This window comes from Cydia strobilella, chromosome 16 (assembly GCF_947568885.1).
Source record: "Cydia strobilella chromosome 16, ilCydStro3.1, whole genome shotgun sequence".
In the NCBI taxonomy this organism is placed as follows: domain Eukaryota; kingdom Metazoa; phylum Arthropoda; class Insecta; order Lepidoptera; family Tortricidae; genus Cydia; species Cydia strobilella.
Genome location: NC_086056.1, coordinates 5,978,712 through 5,998,662, shown reverse-complemented (window position 1 = coordinate 5,998,662; position 19,951 = coordinate 5,978,712). Strand labels below are relative to the sequence as shown.

At 35.0% G+C, this 19,951-nt stretch overlaps 1 protein-coding gene across 1 annotated transcript in view; it reads left to right on the top strand.

The window, feature by feature from the left end:
- The window catches only part of LOC134748236 (putative epidermal cell surface receptor), an 88,229-nt gene that overhangs the window by 18,135 nt on the left and 50,143 nt on the right, over positions 1-19,951 (top strand). Inside the window, exon 2 of the mRNA XM_063682956.1 lies at positions 15,159-15,282. Coding sequence (XP_063539026.1) covers positions 15,170-15,282 — 113 coding nt within the window. The 5' untranslated portion in view covers positions 15,159-15,169. The remainder of the gene's footprint in view (positions 1-15,158; positions 15,283-19,951) is intronic.

Genomic DNA, 19,951 nt, shown 5'->3' with positions numbered 1-19,951 from the left:
CAAATACCCTATTATGTATAGTGAAGGTCATTCATAGATTTTACATTTATGTGTGATGCTCTAAAATCTATGGATTAACTTTACTGTAATTGTATATTATTATTTCCAGGTTGAGGTCATAGTTAGGTATAGCTCAATGTTTTAAAATTACCTATTTTATTTTATTCAATCATTTATGTTATGGACAGAAAATAGCCGAAAGGAATGTGTTAGTGGAAAAAATACGTTTATTTAACTGAATACATAGATGATTGTGGCCTCCGTAACCTCCCGCCAGTTATACCAACCTAGTATAGTTTCCAAATCCAACGCTGACAGCAAATTTCAAAATGCTCATTGTATGTAACATCTATGAATGACTAAAAGTTCAACATATCATATTCACACGAAGACGAGCTTCCAAAGCCGACCCAGCTGACCCCCGGCTAGCTAAGCTCAAGGCCAGTCGCCTGCGCAACTATTAACGACACTGACCAACCTTAAACCTTAATGCGACGTGATAAGGTATATCAAAGGTCAGTTACGTGTGTTGCTTTTAGTACTATCGACGATATAATTCATTGACCATTCCTAAGCCTTAAGGCATCAGGATAAGGTTTACGATTGAGCATTTGTGATCTTCATTTGTGGATGGGAACTTGGCGTTACTCATGCATGTATAATAGCGCAAGAATGAAACTTAATTTCATTGTAACAACTTATACATATATGTATTCCTTTATTAAAACCAAACGGAGTTCATGTTCATATTAATTTAATTTTGTAGCATCCAGCAGCATTGAATTAATTATTAACAAAGCTATTATGTTATGTTAATGCCAGCGCATAAAACTAACGCAAAAATTCTGTATTTAAAATGTAAGTCAGATGCCAAAAATATTGAGTGAAATATTTTCGGTACTATAATATAACTTAAAAGTGCATTAGGATAACTTAGAAAGTGGGGTAGTTTTGAAAATATATGTACTATATATACCTACTTGAAACATTTTCTACTACATAGTAAGTGTTGCCAAACTACGAACTGCTTCTGGTTTATTAGATATTAGCGATTTTTTTAATTACCCCAATGCAGAGTGCATTTAATTTAGCTAGTGTTGTTAAATAGGTAATTGCATACACAGTTAGTCCTAAAAGGTTTTTCCTGTACACGCAGCAGACAATATTGATTGATCGCTAAAATTAAAGATGTTCCATTGACCTTTTTTGTAATTAACCGTTAACATTTTCGACGCCAACTTTAATTGCTTTAGAACGATTCAAGTGCTGGTGTTTAGTTGAACATTTCGAAGTATTTTGACGCAATTGCACATAATTATCTTTCACTAAAAGTTTGAGAATATTTTTATAGTGATGTGATTGTGTTGTAGTTACCGTTGCAAGTGTTGCAACGTTGCCGGGACTGTTAGGAAATGGTTTAAGCTATTTCTAAGAAATAGGTAGGTATATTAAAATTTTATGATAAGTACATATATTTCTTGCAGTTTAGGGATATTTGTTTGGCGTGTACCTCTACACATGGCTTGTAACCGAAATTAGCGTTATTAGCATTTAAATGCAATAATTAGAATATTGGGGCGCCAGAAACTTTGGACGTAAAGACGTGACAGCTATTGTAAAATATTATGCAGTAGGTAGGTAGGTATAGAATTCTGCTTCCTAAAATTATTCTATCTACTGCACGAATTAACATTCCGTCATATAGAAAGGCAAACTACCGGGTGTGTAAAAAGTTAGATATTTGTCAATAGGAAACACGCATACCTACTTAACCTTAAAAATGTTATGTATTGAACTAAGAAAATATCGAATTTATTTTTTTACAACTACACAAGAAAATTTGCGGGAGTTTTCCCGGAAATAACGTAACGACACATCACTAGGAATGGCATTAGGACGCTTTTCCCAGAACGTTGCAACATCCTATCGACCATAAAAACCTAACTCGCTCCATCCATACAGGTTTTCTTAACAACAGTTGGCACGAAACTTTTTGCGGTTTCCTCTCGCTTCTTCAATCCGAATTTAGCTTATAAATATAGATAGGTAAGGATTAATATTCCTTGTGTTCTACAGATGTAGACACAATGCGATGATTTCGCAAGTCAGTTGCCAGTTGCGCTCCGTTTGCGCTCCTCAATGGCCGGCTCTGATAGGGATCTGAAGATTTTGACACTTTAGCGAAATAACGCGGCGTACCTACCGAACGGGCGTGGTTACTGTACACCAGATATTGAAACAATACTTATACGCATACACCATAGTTAAATAGGCTGTACCTATAATTTATTGCTTGCAGCTCTTTTTGATTCATGCCCGTGAACAATTAGAAGATGATTGACCATCACCAATATCACCATGAGCTTGAAATTGTTTGAAACCAAAATGTGTATAAGTTTGTAGGGGGACTTGTAAAAAGTGTGTTTATCTCATGTTAATTAAATTTACCTATCGATTCACAAAAAATCTCTCTATACTCTAATAGCACAATCGGATTAGGACTAACCTCGAAATCTGTAGAACAGTCCTGAAATTTGGTATGTATGTTAATTAAAGATCTCTTTTTCATGTCTACACTATTTGACATGTGGGGACCTCGAGGAATCGCAGCTATCTTGGAAAATGTGTACCATCCTGGAGAAATTTGCGTTTTACTCTAAATCTACGTTCTCTGTGAAAATATGGTGTAAGGCAACACTAAAGCTTATTTAATTCTAAACAAAAAAGTCCCAGATATCTTTGCGGAAAAAATACGTCTTGTTATAGAAAATAATTGCTGAATCAAGATTTATCGCTTATACCTACCCTTTCAGGGGATATTCTCTTAATAGGAAACTTGGAGGAATATGAATGCCACTTTTGTCTATACATTTGTACACGTTATACCCCAATATCAACATTTTACTCGACTGCGACTTAAACAAAAAGTAGGGTTATGGGTTTAAATATACTGATAATCAGTACACCGTGTGTAGCTCAGGTGTGTATTTTATATTACGGACGGATTTATAAAATACAGTAGGTATGACGAAGATCCAATTTTAGGTATGACCCTTACCTCCTGAATCTAGATTATACATTTTTATGATCTTACCAGTCTCTTGACACGTTGAGCAACGTCGTCACTTCATAAATTCGTGGTGACAAATAACTATTAAATTTAAAAACAGTATCTTAGGTATGTATGTATTTGGTGTTAACGGGTTACGCTGATAACAAACTTGACAACACTATGAGCAGGATATATACCACGATAAAACGTCTAAGTATTAGGTTTCTTCCCTAGGTTATTTTATTACACATTGATCCACCTGTACTTTATTACTATTCTTCGTCATTAGCTGTGGTAGGTACCTAATTACCTATTCATGTTCTAGCTTCGTGCATTGCACCATTCGTCTATGCAGCATCCATGAAACAAACATCGTAGTTCAAGCCTAAACTAGGCAATAACGACTAAATTCAAATTGATTACGTCTCACAGCAACAATGGGTTACGTTACGAAACAGTGACCGATTGAGGTGAGAAAAAATGCAGTGTGGGAAAGTTTGAGGTTTGTTCAAACGCAACGTGGGTACAGTTATGTATATCGGTTCTGACAACCATGACCAAGTAACAGACGGTATGGATATGAATAATTAAATTAAAAATAAATAAACTGAAGACTGTTACTAACAGGTTTTTGTGCATTCTTGTGTACTTACTGTGTAGGTATATATAATTGTGTAGGTATTTTAATATAATATATTCGTACATTTTTTACCTGTATGCTCTATGTCTGCTTTACCCGCGCCCTTTAGAAAAAATGCGCTACTTATTGAATACTTACATGTAATAAAAAACAGGCAGCGGCAAGCAAGCAGGCTTTTTCGTATTTTGACGTTATTCGGCCGATGCAACGGCATAAGACACAGAAAACTAAAGTTTTATCTCGATAATTAGTTAATTACCCATAATTTAGAAAGTGAAAGTAAATAATTTAATTAGTACCTACTGTAAAAAACAATATAATTAATTTTACAACGAAATCAATACAAATCTCGCGAAAACACAACAAATGAAACCATATCGAAAGAGAATATCAAAAACTTCGGTGAAATTAATTAGGACATATAGGCATAAAATAAATCGATATTTTCCATATGAAACGTGCGTTTTACGTAGTTAATACTTTCTGGGCTTCCTGCCTCTATGTTTTATTTGTTATGTATATCTATTGAAATAGTTTCATTCTGGAATTTATTATCGGGCTCACTTATCACCAAAGATACATTGATTGAGTAAGATTCGTAAAATCTAAGACAATTTCGTGCACCGAATTTGATAGGTAAACGAGATGGCGCTGTAAATTTTGCGGTAACTTGTGGTTGTCAAAAGTTGACGTTTAACAATTCAGTGACCGCAAAACATGAAATGGCGCTGTACTGCACTACCTATATCTGTTTTAGATGTCAAAATAAGGGGCACGCTTTTTTCTTAGACTTTACTTTACCATTTTATTACAATCAATTCTCTTTGCTCATCATTAAGACGGACTAAGTTTGCGATGCCCATGTCATATCCGGCCCGGTGAGGGCAATCGGAGGCCGCTGAAGATAGCGACATCTATCGACATATCGCGAGCATGTGGAGGCCCTCTGGCCTCTGCACCTCTGGGGTGCAACAATATGTCAGGAACAAACTTTCTGTACATTTACAGTCAAGTGTAAAAATATGGGTGCATACAACTTACTCAAAAATATGTCCCATAGTTCTTAATTCGCTGACATATGAGCTATAGGACATATTTTTGAGTAAGATGAGTGCACCCATATTTTTAGACTTGACTGTACCACAACATCTTACTACGACACCTACAGATAGTACAGAACTTAAGTATCGTAACCTATTTATACTTGACATTTTACCACGTCCTTCTCAATAACTAATTAGATCTAATTACGACACGACATCCACTCTTATTCATAATGGCACAGAACTGCCCTCAATTATTCGCCTCTATACTCGTAGACTGTCGTAGAGCTGCATATACCGAAGGCTTCAAATGTCATAAATTTTAATATTGTATTAAGATATGGCCTTTCGTATCTACGAGTAGAGCATTGGACAGTGTAGTTAATTGCAGTGCTCGCACGTGCTCATATCCGTCCTGAGAAACTGTAAATGCTCTGATCTGCATTCAAGTAATAAGTGGTTGACGACATGTTATTTAGCTACCTGATCTTCATACGAACTTACGGTTCTGAATACGGTTCGGTTTAAGATGTACCATGATTTAAATTGAAACATTAGTTGATAACTTTTTCATGAAAATTGGTGTTTAAACTTTTCCATATGGTTAGATGTTTAATAACTGAACAGATTATGGTACTTAGTTAGATAAAAAAATTAGATTAATGCGAGTGATATCCGCGCGTGAGATTATTTGTGACGCATTGGCAGGTCATCTTAGAGACTGATCGTGACTCAAAAATAATAGTTTTTTAAATATATGTATTCCTGATATTACACATTCTTTATAATGTGTATACCTAAGAAAGTGGAATTTTAGAGATGGTTCAACTCTCCTGAGGATTCGATACTCCTAGACTCTCCTTATAGAAAAGCTGAATTTTAAAGTCTTCGTTGGTTCAATTTGATTTGAAGCAACTTTTACTTAAGTTGCTTCAAATCAAAGTGTTGCACTCCTCGTGATGCATCAGTTTTCTCTTTACCGACGAATAAGGGCAGCAAAATTATTATTACTTACTCTTAACCTTCCCAAGTGCAAAACCAGGCCAGATCACTGGTAATCATACAAGATTACCCGTTTTTATCTCTCGATTATAACCGCCTGTTCCCACCGCGTTCCATCGACAATGCAGAGAAATTTGTGTAGAAGTAAATGTTTTGTTACATGTGGCCAATTAATTTGCTTAGTAAAAAGCTCGTAATTATTTTGAGTTTTTTTTAAGTGTTTAAAAAATCTTTTGTTGTGTAACGTGTGAGAAGAAAAGTTCATTAACACAAGTTTCATAGATTTAACGTTTTGCTGTTATCAGTTTTTTTATCTTTTCCTTGTTAAATTGGTTGCTTGGTTATCCGACGTTAAATATTTGCTGGAATTGTATTCACATTGTTTTAATGGGAACTGGTCTTATACATAGGTACCCAAATTCAACGCTATTAAGTACAAATGCTAAATATTCACATCACCTGCTTTTATTCAGTTGCCCCAAAAGATATCGCTTAGAATTTGTCTTATATTATAGTACAATATTAGCACTGTTATTCACCATTACAGATACTAGAACAACTACAAATTTAGAGGTGAAAATGCCATTGTGACCACGTATTGCTCCTTAGTCTTAGAGTCTTAGATTTATTCAAAGTTGCTGGTCATATTGTAAGTTTGGTCGCATAAAGAACAGTAATAGCCCTACTATTAACTGAGACAATAGCGACCGTATGTCACATGCATCTGGCATGGGAAGTATGAAGAAATCGACCCGGCGGAGCTGCTGCGATTTCACGCTGCTGCCGGTAATTTTAACGAAGATAATGCAAATCTGTCACTGATAGTTAGGAATGTCACGTGAAAAGTGGATTTTCGATCTTATAATGCTTACATATAACCATTTAGTTGTTATGATGATATCAAACAGTTAGCCCTTCAGAAACCTTGCAATTGTAATTAAAAATTAGGGTATAAATATGTACACACTTTCTGTAAATTTTAAATGCCTCCCTAAGTACTTAAGTAAGTTAGTACCTACTAAATATGGGGATACAAACTACGTATACAATACAACAATGCCTGATGGGTGCCAATAATTTATTGTTAATAGGCTCCCTGGCGCCAATGACCTTTTTTTGTAGCTTATCATATTAACAGCAACGGCTTTAAGCAATATAGTATCCCATATCTACTTCAGTCCATTGTCTTCGAGATATTTGGTATCAAAGTTGAACAATTATATGCCAAAAAACTGGTTGTCTGGCCATAACATAATTAATTAGTTTAAAATTAAACATCTGACCAGTTTTTAGAGACGTCAAAGACGAACCCAAATATGAACATTTCGCATATGTAAAATCTAATCAATGTTTAAAAAACCTTAAAAAAATAAGTAAGCATTTATTTCAAAATCCGGCAGACAAGAATAAAAGTTTGTCTTATAATTTACTAGCTTTTGCTCGCGACTTCGTCTGCGTGGAATTAGTAATTTGGGTACCTTAATTCTTAAACAAATCTGCTTTTTAATCCATCCTTTTTCACCCCCAAATTGGTCCACACTATACATTTCCACCCCATTTTTTACCCCCTTAAGGGATGATTTCGGAGATAAAAGTTATTCTATATCATTTCCCACAGCTCAAACTATCCCCATACCAAGTTTCATCTAAATCGGTTTAGCGGTTATTGGTTCCCCATACAAATTTCCACCCCCCTTTTCACCCCCTTGAGGGGTGAGTTCTGGGATAAAAAGTATCCTATGTCCTTCCCCGGGACTTAAACTATCTGTATACCAAATTAATTTCAACTAAATCGGTTCAGCGGTTTAAGCGTGAAGAGGTAACACACAGACAGAGAGACAGACAGACAGACAGACTTTCGCATTTATAATATTAGTATGGGTAATTCTATCTGTAGTGCAAATGTAGGACTTGTAGGAGTAACGGCTCAAAGCTTGTCAAAAATCGATGAAAACCGGGCTCCCTGCGGTTAATGAAACGTTGAATGAATTGTGAAATAGAATTTCCTTATTTTTTCAGTGTCTATGTGTAACATTTTGGAATGGGCGCGTTAACCCTCTATGGCGGAAATATAAATATGTTTTAACGGTAGTTACATTATAAGTACTACATATTAACAATATCTGCTGTAAACGTCCTAGTTCTGTAATAATATTCATATTGGCGTAATTACTCATTAAAACCGACACTAATAAATACTAAGAACTGACACAGTTACCTGTTTAAGTCGTTAGTTTACTCGGTCCATGAAATTATGATGAATAGCATGTGAAACATTATAATATCTTTTGAAATCTTTGGCGGCATTTGGTTGAAAGACATTGTGGCTGAATGGTCGTTTTCTTTGCCTTAATCACCAGATTTATGAGTGTTGCCGTCCCACCAACAATGTGTAAGCCTTAATAATCTTTTTGTTTAAGTCGAGACGTACGTCTCGAGTACTGTCATTCTGAAGGACCGCGTCTGGAGTTTTTGTCTTCAGAGTTATGGGGGAACCCGGCAATTAACAAAAACAAAGCAACAATTAGGTTTGAGTGCTCTTCTGGAATTAACTGCTGTTAAAATTTGATGAGAAATCGTGTGTGATTAAAACATCCGGAATTATCAACATTCGAGATTATAATTATTAAATTAGCATATCTTCCATTCCCAAATGAGTTATTAAGTAGGTAACTAGGTACATATCTAATGTGAACGTTCAATTTTGCATGAGCTGCATGTCTCTAAGTAATTAGATATGTAAAGTGGAAATACAGTATAGTGCATAATGGATTTTATTCGTAGTCCAAACTTAATACCTATATACTTTTTAAAAATTGATCGCAGTCAATATAACAAGTACGTAGGTAGTAGATACAAGAGGTTCAATAATCTATGACAGTAGAAATCAATTGGACTTCCCGACCTTGTGCGAAAGCGACAACTAATTTCAATACAATTCGCTGGCATGCGAACAATGCTCGTTACGTAACAGAGCCCGAACTGGCACAACATATTACACATTATGTAGCGACAATTATTCATTTTTTGCCGGTCTTCCGGCGACGAATAGCCAGAAACCGTAAATTTCCTGAATGTTGCGTCATTAAGAAAAAAGTTTATTGTCTGGAACGCTGCGGTGGCACTAATGTTGTAAATGAAAACATAACAGCACAAAGAAAAACTTTCATATACCTATTTTAAGATAGGTTTAAAGTCTTTAAAAAGGAACAGCAAGTTCGAATCAGTCAGTCGGCCGGTTTTCCATCGGAAACATTGTAAAGTGTCCGCAAGTAAAAAAATAGCTCATTCAGATAAGTAGTTACTTAATTAATAACAACTATGTAGTTTACTATATATAATAGTTTATTATATTCGATTATTTCGATTGTAATTGTATGCTGTTAATATATAATCTATGTTTAATTTTTGTAACAACATGAAAATAAAAATATATACTACATGAGATTAAGAGCCAACAGGAGTGGTCATTTCTCCATACAAACGTACTCGACTGTTTCCTCCGTGGTTTTTGAAGCTAGAGCAATGATTTTTTCAACACAGATTAATATTGTCAATATCTGTGTCGGTGTGTTTTGCTTTTTTTGATATTTTTGTTTTTTAAGGCGCTAGAGCCCTTCACACATGGCCAAAAATGGCCTCACTGACTATGCCGCAATGAGAGGCGTGGTATTCAAAACTGGTATCAATTAGCCAAAAAATCAAAACAGTCCGACACAGACAATTTCATAATCATTTAGATTTCCAAATTTGGTTACGATTGGTTAAGTTTTGGAGGAGGAAACAGTCGAGTACAAAACCTCGATTTTTGAGATTTTTACGCAGGATTTTTCGCCTAAGCTGCAGTTGTTCTTATCGCACTAATTTTAGGGGCGGGGTCAAGTTTCTAAATACGTACACAGACAGAAAAGTGATGGGCAATAGTCGACATTAAATGTCGATAATCTAGTGATGTGATAAGATCGATAAACCTTTTCAAAGTCGCGATTTGCCTCTTAGTAGGCGAAGTAAGTAAAGTGAGTATGCACTTTGGCCTCAGGGGATATCGTTTAACACTATTTATTATTCATTGGTTCATACAAAGCTGAGCTGACGCACTAGCTACGAGATTAAGTCCTGGTAACCCGCGAAAAAGGGAGGGGAAAAGTCGGCTTCTGCGGTCCAGTTTGCCTCTATTTCTACATATCTGTTGCTATGAGATCAAATTTGGTATAATTATTGTGTAAATTAGGGACGAATAATTTATTTTAGAAATAATAGTTTCACATTTTCATACACAAATCTGAATATATGAACGAAACATTAAAATCATATATAATTTTTGGTCACTGATTTGCTCTTTAGAAGCAAATTGTGGTGATTTGCACTAAAAATTAATTACACAATTTAGTCCATTTATTCGTTATTTAGAAAAGTATCAGTTCTAAGTACGTATTCATACATTTGATTGTAAAAAGAATTAGTAATACTTTGGTTAAAATATTGTTTTATATTTTAAAATTTTCACTATTATTCTAAAATTTATTTTAAATAAAGTATTACTTTTATTAAATCGTTTATGACGTGATCTTATTAAGTATGTATATGAAAAGGGCTCCACGAGGCGAAATACTTTTTACGCCAATTATTTTCTTTTTTTTTTTATTTACAACAAAGACGAAAGTTCGAGAAAAATGTGGTTACTTAATAATTGCCTAACTTGTTGAAAAAATAACTTTACATACTATCAACTTATAACCGTAGTATATTCCATGATATGTTTTAAATGCACCATATTTTTTTCTAATTTTTAAAAGAATATTTAATACCTTTAAAATAATATCTGTCTGTCTGTCTGACTGTCTGTCAATCTATCTGTCAGTCTGTCACCAGGCTGTATCTCATGAACCGTGATAGCTAGACAGTTGCAATTTTTACAGATGATGTATTTCTGTTGCCGCTATAACAAGAAATACTAAAAACAGAATAAAATAAATATTTAAGTGGGGCTCCCCAAACAACAAACGTGATTTTTTGCTGTTTTTTGCGTAATGGTACGTTTGCGTTTTTTGTTAATAGCTTTTGAACTTTTTTTATGTGGGAATGCTTCGAATACATTTTTCTAGACATCATTCCGAATCTAATGAGGTATCATACGTATTTTTAGGAGTTAGTATCTCTATTAGTGGCAGCCGTACAAGCCCAATTTCAAAGAAAAACCGCAAATGGATGTACAAGTTAGCCGTTTGGCACACGCATACTGAGGTCAAAACAAAATTTTTGACCCGCAGTTCCTAAAAAAATCCCTTAGGAAGGGTGTGCTACAACATTTGTTTTTTGTATGGAAAAAAACATTTTTTTTTCAAAAACCTATCGTGTGTGGTATCATACGAAAGGGCTTTTTGAGGCGATTCTAAAAGTATACCAAATCATTACATTTTAGCCATTTTTTTTTGTAAATTAAAACAAATAGAATTTTCAAAACATACCAAGTTTGGGGTCAAGTTAAAGGGTTAAAGAGGTATTTCCCGTTGGATATATGGATATTACGTATCCTTGTATGATTAATATGTACCGTATCTGCAGTACAGTTCCATAAGTCTCGTATAATAGGTATTGAAGTAGAACGGCCGGTCCGGGCCGTAGCAACTACGCTCGCATTCCATTACTAATTGTTCTGTTTATAAGTTATTGATATACCCGACAAAAAAAAAACAAAAAAAAGTGTTTTTTGTTTAATTTAGTTTAATTTGTATACTTTTAGTTTAAGTCATATATGTTAATACCTACAGTATTAAGTTATTTGTTATAGGTTAAGTGTGCGCTCACCGATAAAATGTATTTTGCGTGAAAAAACAATTAATTCTCGTGTAAGTGAATATTATGTATTCTTATGAGAAAATAAAGATCTTTAAACCTAACTGTGTCACTTTGTATTTAAAAAAAAAACTAAATAAAATTATTTTTAAAATTCCTTTTTTTGGGTTAGATATGAGGAAATCACGTACCATTTTTGGTATATTGTACAAAAAAAAATCAGCCATATCGTATCTGGAGGAGCCCAAACTTGGTATGTTTTGAAAATTCTTTTTGTTTCAATTTAAGAAAAATGGCTAAAATGTAATGATGTGATATATTTTCAGAATCGCTTCAAAAAGCCCTTTCGTATGATAGATAAGAGAAGAATACGATAGGTTTAAAAAAAAAAGTTTTTTTATACAAAAAAAAAGATTTTTTATACAAAAAAAAGTTTCAGCACTCCCCTCCCAAGGGATTTTTTTTTAGGAACTGCGGGTCGATAATTTTGTTTTGACCTCTAGTATACGTGTACCAAACGGCTAACCTGTACATCGATTTGCGGTTTTTTAATGCGAACAGCTTACACTATATTTTTAACCACCTTGAACGTTTTGTAGACTAGACTATTGTCCCAAATTGGGGTTTCTTATTCATTCCGACCAGGATTAGGAGCTCTTCAAACATACCTATTTTAATCAAAATCTGACTCATAAATAAAAAACGGACCATTAATAAAACTGTATAATTACATCAACGTAAGAAATATCTCATGTCACATGTTTCTTTGTTATGATAATTTTATCTAACCTGAGGCTTTCTTTTTTTCTAATCAACGAAGCCGGAGAGCGACAAATTTGTTTTTCATCACACTTGCTCGAAAAGATCTTATTTCATGCAGGTGTACTGAAGGGAAAACAAAAGGCCTATATTGTTCCCGCGGGAGTTATAGCTTTCTTTTTTTAATTAGATATGTCACTAATTCATACGAAGTACGAACCAAGTAAGTTATAAGTAAAATACTTTGTTTAAAGTATAAGGGTGTGTAAGGGAGTACTTCTAAAATACTGACAATTATAATTTAGTATTTTTGTTTATAATATTTAATTGGATTAATTTAATAGCCGTTTAAAATATTTTTACACAAAATTTTCAATCGTGGCTGAATGCCGAAGGTCTGTGCCCTGTGCCTTAGATGCCTAACCTGTCAAGAAATGACAATATGGCGGACGAATATTTGAAATGTCACCGTATTTTATAATTATTTCCCTGAAAATTTAGTTTTTCATCACAAGTGTAACGAAAACCATTGTGTGTAACTCCGGGGGTAAGAATATTGTAAACTCCTCCTTTACAAAATCTCACTTACCCCCCTCGTTGCACAATGTAGGTACTAATAGCACAGCGTGTCGAAAGTTGATACTTTCCGCACGGAAACGAGAAAAGAAATGATTGTTTTTTTACTCTCCTGTAAAAGTCAAAATGTTATTTGGATTGCAGGTTGTAGAAGGATATTGAATTCAGCTACCTAAAATCAAGAAGTTAAATCACAATTACAGGAAATAAGTAAACGCTCAGTGGTGGTAGCGAGCTAAGCTAACAGAAAAAGTTTGTAAGAACTAGCTATAGCCTATGATATGCCTATATAGCGGGCCGCGACCGCGACGCGACTTGCAGGCATAAGGTCCGTGAGCGCAAATGACGTGCGCGTCTGTGTGCGTGCACCACACACACGGGGATATGGCGGCGCCGCCCCCGTCAGCGCGACGGAGATAATCAGTTTGAAATCTCAAAATTGAGAATTCGCTCAGCTCCTGTTGGCTCTTAAGAGCCCATCAACGTGCTCACTAGCGCCACTGCTGATTAATTGTGATTATTTAAATTTAACGAGAATTTAGATGTGCTTGTTTTATAATTGATGTCATCAGAATAAAATATGGACTCAAAAAATTCAAAGGGCTTTATTTTTTGAAAAATGGTGCTAAATCATATGTTAGGCTTAAATAGAACTATGTCAAAACAAACAATGGACACCAGCGGTCGGAGTGTTTCTCAATACGACAAACCACATTGCCCCTTTTACGACAACGAAATATATCAGTCTCGCTTTACTTACTTTTAGATCAAATAACCTTTACCTTCTCTAAAAACTAAATTTTGACTACTGATATCACTAAGAACTTTTCATATGTATGTGGTGGTCATAAATCGCGGCTTCAAACCTCGGTTGTACATAATAATGACAGGAAAAAATGTATACAGGGTGACCTTAGCCATTGGACAAACCCTGAAATCCCACGTAGGGTTACTTCTCAGGAATGCTCTAACGTTAATATTTTTTTAATAAGAACAAAAGATAAAAAAGTCAATTATTTAGGTACGAGTATGTATCTTAAACCCTTGTGAAGCTGGCTCTGTGTGCGTGATATTTTTGCACAGCACTGCTGCATGACCAGTTTACTCTAACGCCGCATTTTATAACATTGTGTTTTTGTTTTTACCTCATAAATTAAATATTGAAAACCCTTCACCTAACAACCTCTTGCTTGCCTGCTACCTTACCTGCTACCAGAATCACGTAATTAAAATCGACCTGCAAATGAATTATTGTTTGTTATTGACCAATTTCATTGTTCATTGTATTCTATCCATAAACCTTTGTTCCAGCGATAATGCCAAAGATGTTATTGACAATGTATTGTTTATTAGTGATTTATATCTATCGTGTAGATAAATAGGTCATCCTACTCGTAATTAGCACACAAACCTATTGCCTTTCCGTCCGGCCTCAGCTTGTGTCACCTTGTCACCTACTAGGTTTAATCCAAGGCTGCAAAATAAATGTATCACTTGAGGTTGCCCTAATAGCTGTCACCTTTCATCTTAATTCTTCATTGAAAATAGGGTTCTTAGCGAGACAAAGTTTAGTCGTGAGGGGTACAAATTGTACCCCTCACGACTAAACTTTGTCTCGCTGGTACAATGAATATGGCCTGCTCTAGAGTACAGTCTATTCTGTGTGACAGTAACCTGTGGCGCTTACAACTCCAGGGGAGTCACACTTTAAACTCTTTAAAGTACTGTGCACTCCTTTTTTGAACAATCCCATATATGTACAGTAGTTTTCTGAGGAAACCTCTTCATGATGGGCAGTTGAGCATTGCAAAGCCCTGAGAGACAAATGAGTCATACACATATTTTAAAACAAAAGTTCTCTCATCTGGACAATAATTACCAAAGAGCTAATGTGTTTTAGCTACGATCTTACACAGAGGTTAATAAAAAGGGAGTACTGTCAGGAGTCATGCTGACAAGCGTTCAATCAGAAATGTAGGATTTATAACTGTTTTCAAATGACCTCCGACGTTTCGAGGACGGCATTATTTCCGAGTTCTTGAAGAAAGATCGTCTTGGTCGTGGAATCTTTCTTCGAGACCACGGGACAATACCGTCTTTGAAACGGCGGAGGTAATTTAAAAACGTAATTATACTCGATTAAATCCCCTTGTCGTAATTAATAAGTTTAAATTAGTGTTCAGGCTTTATAATGCTTAACTTGGAGTACCTTTGTCCAGATTATAATGAACCATTTTTTTCTTATTACATTAAGTGTTGCATAGCTCTAATGACCGATATGTTGTTCCAGATGTGGCGGTGATGGCTATGTGCGCGCGCGCAGCGCTGTTGTGCGCGCTGGTCGTCGCCAGCGCGCACGCCTACACCGTCGACTGCAACCGCGAGTACACGGACTGCGACTCTGAATTAAGTAAGTAACATGCATCGTCTCATTGACCAAGCGAATGCGAAAAGTGAGTAAAGCGTCTCAGTTTTAAGCTTGACATGAATAATTTCGTATGTTCGGCTAGTGTCCTCTACAGGGGGCCTAGCTAAGATGACAATCGTTCGCAAAGAGACGCTATTTGTCTCTACCGTACTAACGAAAGAGTGATAGAGAGACAATAGTGTTTCATTTTGTTTTCTGCAAACAATTGTCATCTGGGCTAGGCCGCCTGGTCGCATTTCTCAATAGTATCGTGAAGTGCCCGTTTGATATAGGATATAAAATTTCAATTTATATGTCCATAGCATGTCATACTGCCACATATTAAGGCCATCTTAACATGCATCTCTGACAAACAACATTCCAACGCCGTCAACAACATTAAATATGATTACGCCTAATTAATTACTAAGTATAGTAGATATTAATGTCGTTCTGATTGATGGGGGCAATGACCTGGACAGTTAGGTGAATCGAAACTCTGGTCATGTACGGTGAACGGGAAAAGCTGCCGTTTTGGCATCTGTTTTTATCCGACTACGGCACAAAGGAAGGGTTATGTTATGATTTTAATGTTATGTACTAAAACTCGATTAAGGGTTTTCGAGCAAACATTTTATTTCGTATATTCGGTAAATTTTTTCAACGTTTCATGTTGATGATTATTTTACTGAGCATTTTTAGGTACATCCATTGTGACAGAAGAAAACTGTAAACAATTCCGCGGAAACCCCCAATAGTTTAAATTGGAGCTTTAGACTAACAGATTTCGACTTCTATGCTCGAGCAATTCCCTAGCTCGTTCAAAAGACTCAAACGCGCGCTCGAGCCGAACTGTAGATAATCTCGTCGGTTTTTGTGAAGCTTTTGTTTAATAGACGAACGGCTATTAGCGGTTATAATATAACGACTAATTTGGCCGGCTTTGGGAGCAGAAGCAAATTGCTACATTACTCATGGAAGTAAAGCAGGGGATACCTACATGGACTCTTTTTCTAAGTTACATTCTCGCATTTTATGTAGTTTTTTCGTCCATAATATACCTGATACTTTAGTACCTCTTGGCTACATACCTACTTACTTGTTTAAATAAAATAAATAAATAAAAAGTCATTTATTGTCCCAGTAAAAAAAACAGTAATAGGTACAATAAGATTAACTTACAGCAGTATTATACAAGTACATATTACATATACAAGTAGGAACTATATATATATATATATGACATTTAGAATCATATATCATTCATTCTTGTATCATTAAACTAAGTGTATGTGTTTGAAATACGCGTGATTATTTTAAAATGACATTCGTATTATTTTTAATGTAAAAGCTCACCCTTTTCGTCCATCATTTTGCCCCATAAATGTAAGGAATAAGCAAACGAACATTCCAAAAACGGCATTTAATGTCAATGCATGCATTCGCGATGAGCCGGTGTGAGCGCAGCCTAACGTTTTTTATATTTGTTTTTTTTTTCGGTCGGCGGATGATTCTGTTTCTGTTACCGCAGTAAATACGCCGGTAGACCTCTTTGTGTGGATGAGGCTTTAGAAAAATCGTGGCTTACTACCTAAAAGAGAGATTAATTTGTTTATTTCATGGCTTATCTATTTTTTTTTATGTAGAAAACTTACCGGTTTACATCTATACTCATTACCTTAGGAATTTCGATTTTGCATGCTTTAACTACTTATTAATTTTTAGCGGTCCGTACAAAACGTTGAACAATGGGGGACATTGCCGGTGAATGACTTCAGAAAAATCCTTAAGATTAGATAACCAATAACGATGAATTTAGGATTCTTTATCTTAATAATGGAAAGGGTAAAAACCGTTAATGAAACAAACAATAGGTAGTAAGGACAGTTTATTTAGTTGTTGTTGTTTAGGCTAAGCTTCGCTTCCCCATAAAGATACCCAATTAGAATTCATTTTGGATTCCTTATCTTAGTTTGCAAATGCCGGCCGTCACAAGACAATGGACTGCAATAAACTTTACCTGAGCTAACCTTTTTATTCAACACCCACATTTTTAAGTGCCATGCTATTGGTTATCATATTATGATATCGCCTGACCGTCTGCAAGACGTTTAAAACGATTTTTGCAGCTAGTTCACCGCCAATGTCCTCAATTGTACAAAGCTCTTATTCAGTTATATTCAAAGACTAGAATAAAAGTTTTGTAGCACTAGGCATTATGTTTTACAGTTACTTTACGAGAATTTTACATTTAGAGATTTTGAATAAAACATGAATAGAAACATCGATAGATTATGCACATTATGTGCAAAAATATAGCATGTAAAAAGTTAGAAAATTAACAACGAGGAGGACTAATGCCATGGTCGCCATTTTTTTGTTACCTACAAAAAGTTGGCGACCAACACTAAAGTTTCCTTGTATTTATTTGGACATGTTAAAGCTTTTAGTTAATTTGTATTGTGTAATCATTTCCGTTTGTAAAAAGATCGTTTGAATGTCGCTTTACATGGACAAGTAGGTACACCGCTTCTTTTTTTATTCCTTGAAAGTGTTTTTTTGTCTATCTGTAGATCACTTTTACCTACTTTGGTATCCAATGCTAATGTGCAAATAATATATACTACACAGCTGTCTAATAGCAGTTGATTTATTGAGGAAAGGAAAAGAATTTTATAGAAAGAAAAACAAACAAACAACGCGTTGATTAAAAAAATAAAGACGCAAGTGAAACACTTCTGTTTAACCCATCCATTTTTATTCCTACATTTATCAAATAAAATATTGTTTCGCCTATGAGTCAGCGACCAATTTGCCGGTGTTGTTTTCACTATAACTTTATGATTAAGAGATATGTGGACAACTATGGCCCACAATTGCAATACATAAGTAGGTAACAAAACCAATGTTTTTTTTGTTTTGTTCGAGTTATTTCTGCCCTTTATGAAAATATCTAGCCTCAGAACTGAGTCATTCAGATAAAAGGCACACCTAAACAAAGATATTCGATTTAATTTTAGACTATGGTGGTATGGTGGTTTTACGGTAGGTATGTAAAATATTTTATGTATTGGAATTGCTTGTAGTCTGATGTAGGTACATAATATTATATATTATTAATTATTTAATTAATTTAATTACATGTCGTGCGTGATCCATGACCATCCGTGTCTGCATGAGCACATTTCTAAATTAATATATCTACCCATGCCATGTATGAAATCTATTTCACATTCTTTAAAATCACTATAAAATATTTTTACGGTACATCCACACAAATCTTTAGTGCATGTGCACGTGGGCCTGAAAGGCTCTCAATGAGAATTCCAAACCGGCTCACGGGCCGCGTCCAAATATTTTACCACCTGGCTGCGCTGCGTAACTCTATACAAATCTTATAAGAATCAACCGTGTTACACTAAAACTGTATACATTTTGTGAGAAGTTGTAATGTTTTGAGTGCGGACACAATTACAAATAATATTTTGACATCTAAGTATGTTCGCACAATTTTTTCCTGATTTGCAGATAAACTCAGCCATACTTAATGTATAAAAATGTAAAAACAGTTGTTTGCTGACCGCGTCATAAAATAGGAAAACACTTGTATAATTTTCTTAAACAGTTTTTACATTTTATTATCGCGTTGCTTTCTGACGATTTTCCAATTTTCTTTTGGTTTCAGTAGGAGAATAAAGTGTAAAGAAAATGGCATTAATTGTGTCATGTAATTATAGCTGAGTGTACATGTACAAGTATCATTGTCTTAAACCATACCTTAATATCCCAACCACATAATTATACAAATATAAAATAAATAAATAATAAATAGGTAACAGTAATAAATAGGTAAAAAAAGGATAGGTAACTATGTCTAATGAATACCCAGAAACATCAAAGGATGAATCGCTCCGGTATCGGTCAAAAAGCATCAAAAACTCACTGCTTTAAAAAGGGAACACATCGTTTCAAGTTACTAAGGCACATTCGCTGTTTTAAAATTGGAGGTAGCACTAAAATATGGCGGAACCGCCAGAATAGTGAAGTCGTGACTTCACCGCAGCCTTTTTCGGAAGGCTCTATACGCATTCCTTGTTTTGGCTCGTTTTATTTTCTGGTTTTTGTGGTCGGGCGGTCATCACTTCATCACGGCGGTTTCAACGGTCATCTATATATATAAATGCGTGTGTCCTGATTAACTAACTGACTGACTGACTCTCATCAACGCAGAGCCGAAACTACAAAAGCTAGTGAAGAATAAGGAAACTGGCTCGAACCGCGAAATTTAACTAGTTTTTTGGTTGCGTGATTAATTTAGATGCTACTTTGTTATCTCAACTGAGATTGTTATAATTAGTTGTTTAGTGTAAAGAAAAGTGGGCTGTAATCAATAATAATAAAACAGTCAGCAATTTCCTACGAAAATTGATTGTAACTTGTTGTTAGATAGACTAGGAGCTATGTTTTGTGTTGTCTGTTAGTCAGGGAAAGTGTTAAATTACCTACATATGTGTGGCATACAAAATTCGCCACGCTTCAAATAACACGCGCCCATTTTGTATAGATACGAGTACCTATTTGACAATATTAACTGAATTCTTTAGAAACAATGCTCAATACAATTGTTCCCAGCAGCGGCATTTTAGCCTGGGAAGCTGTTTTGTGTAATTGCATCA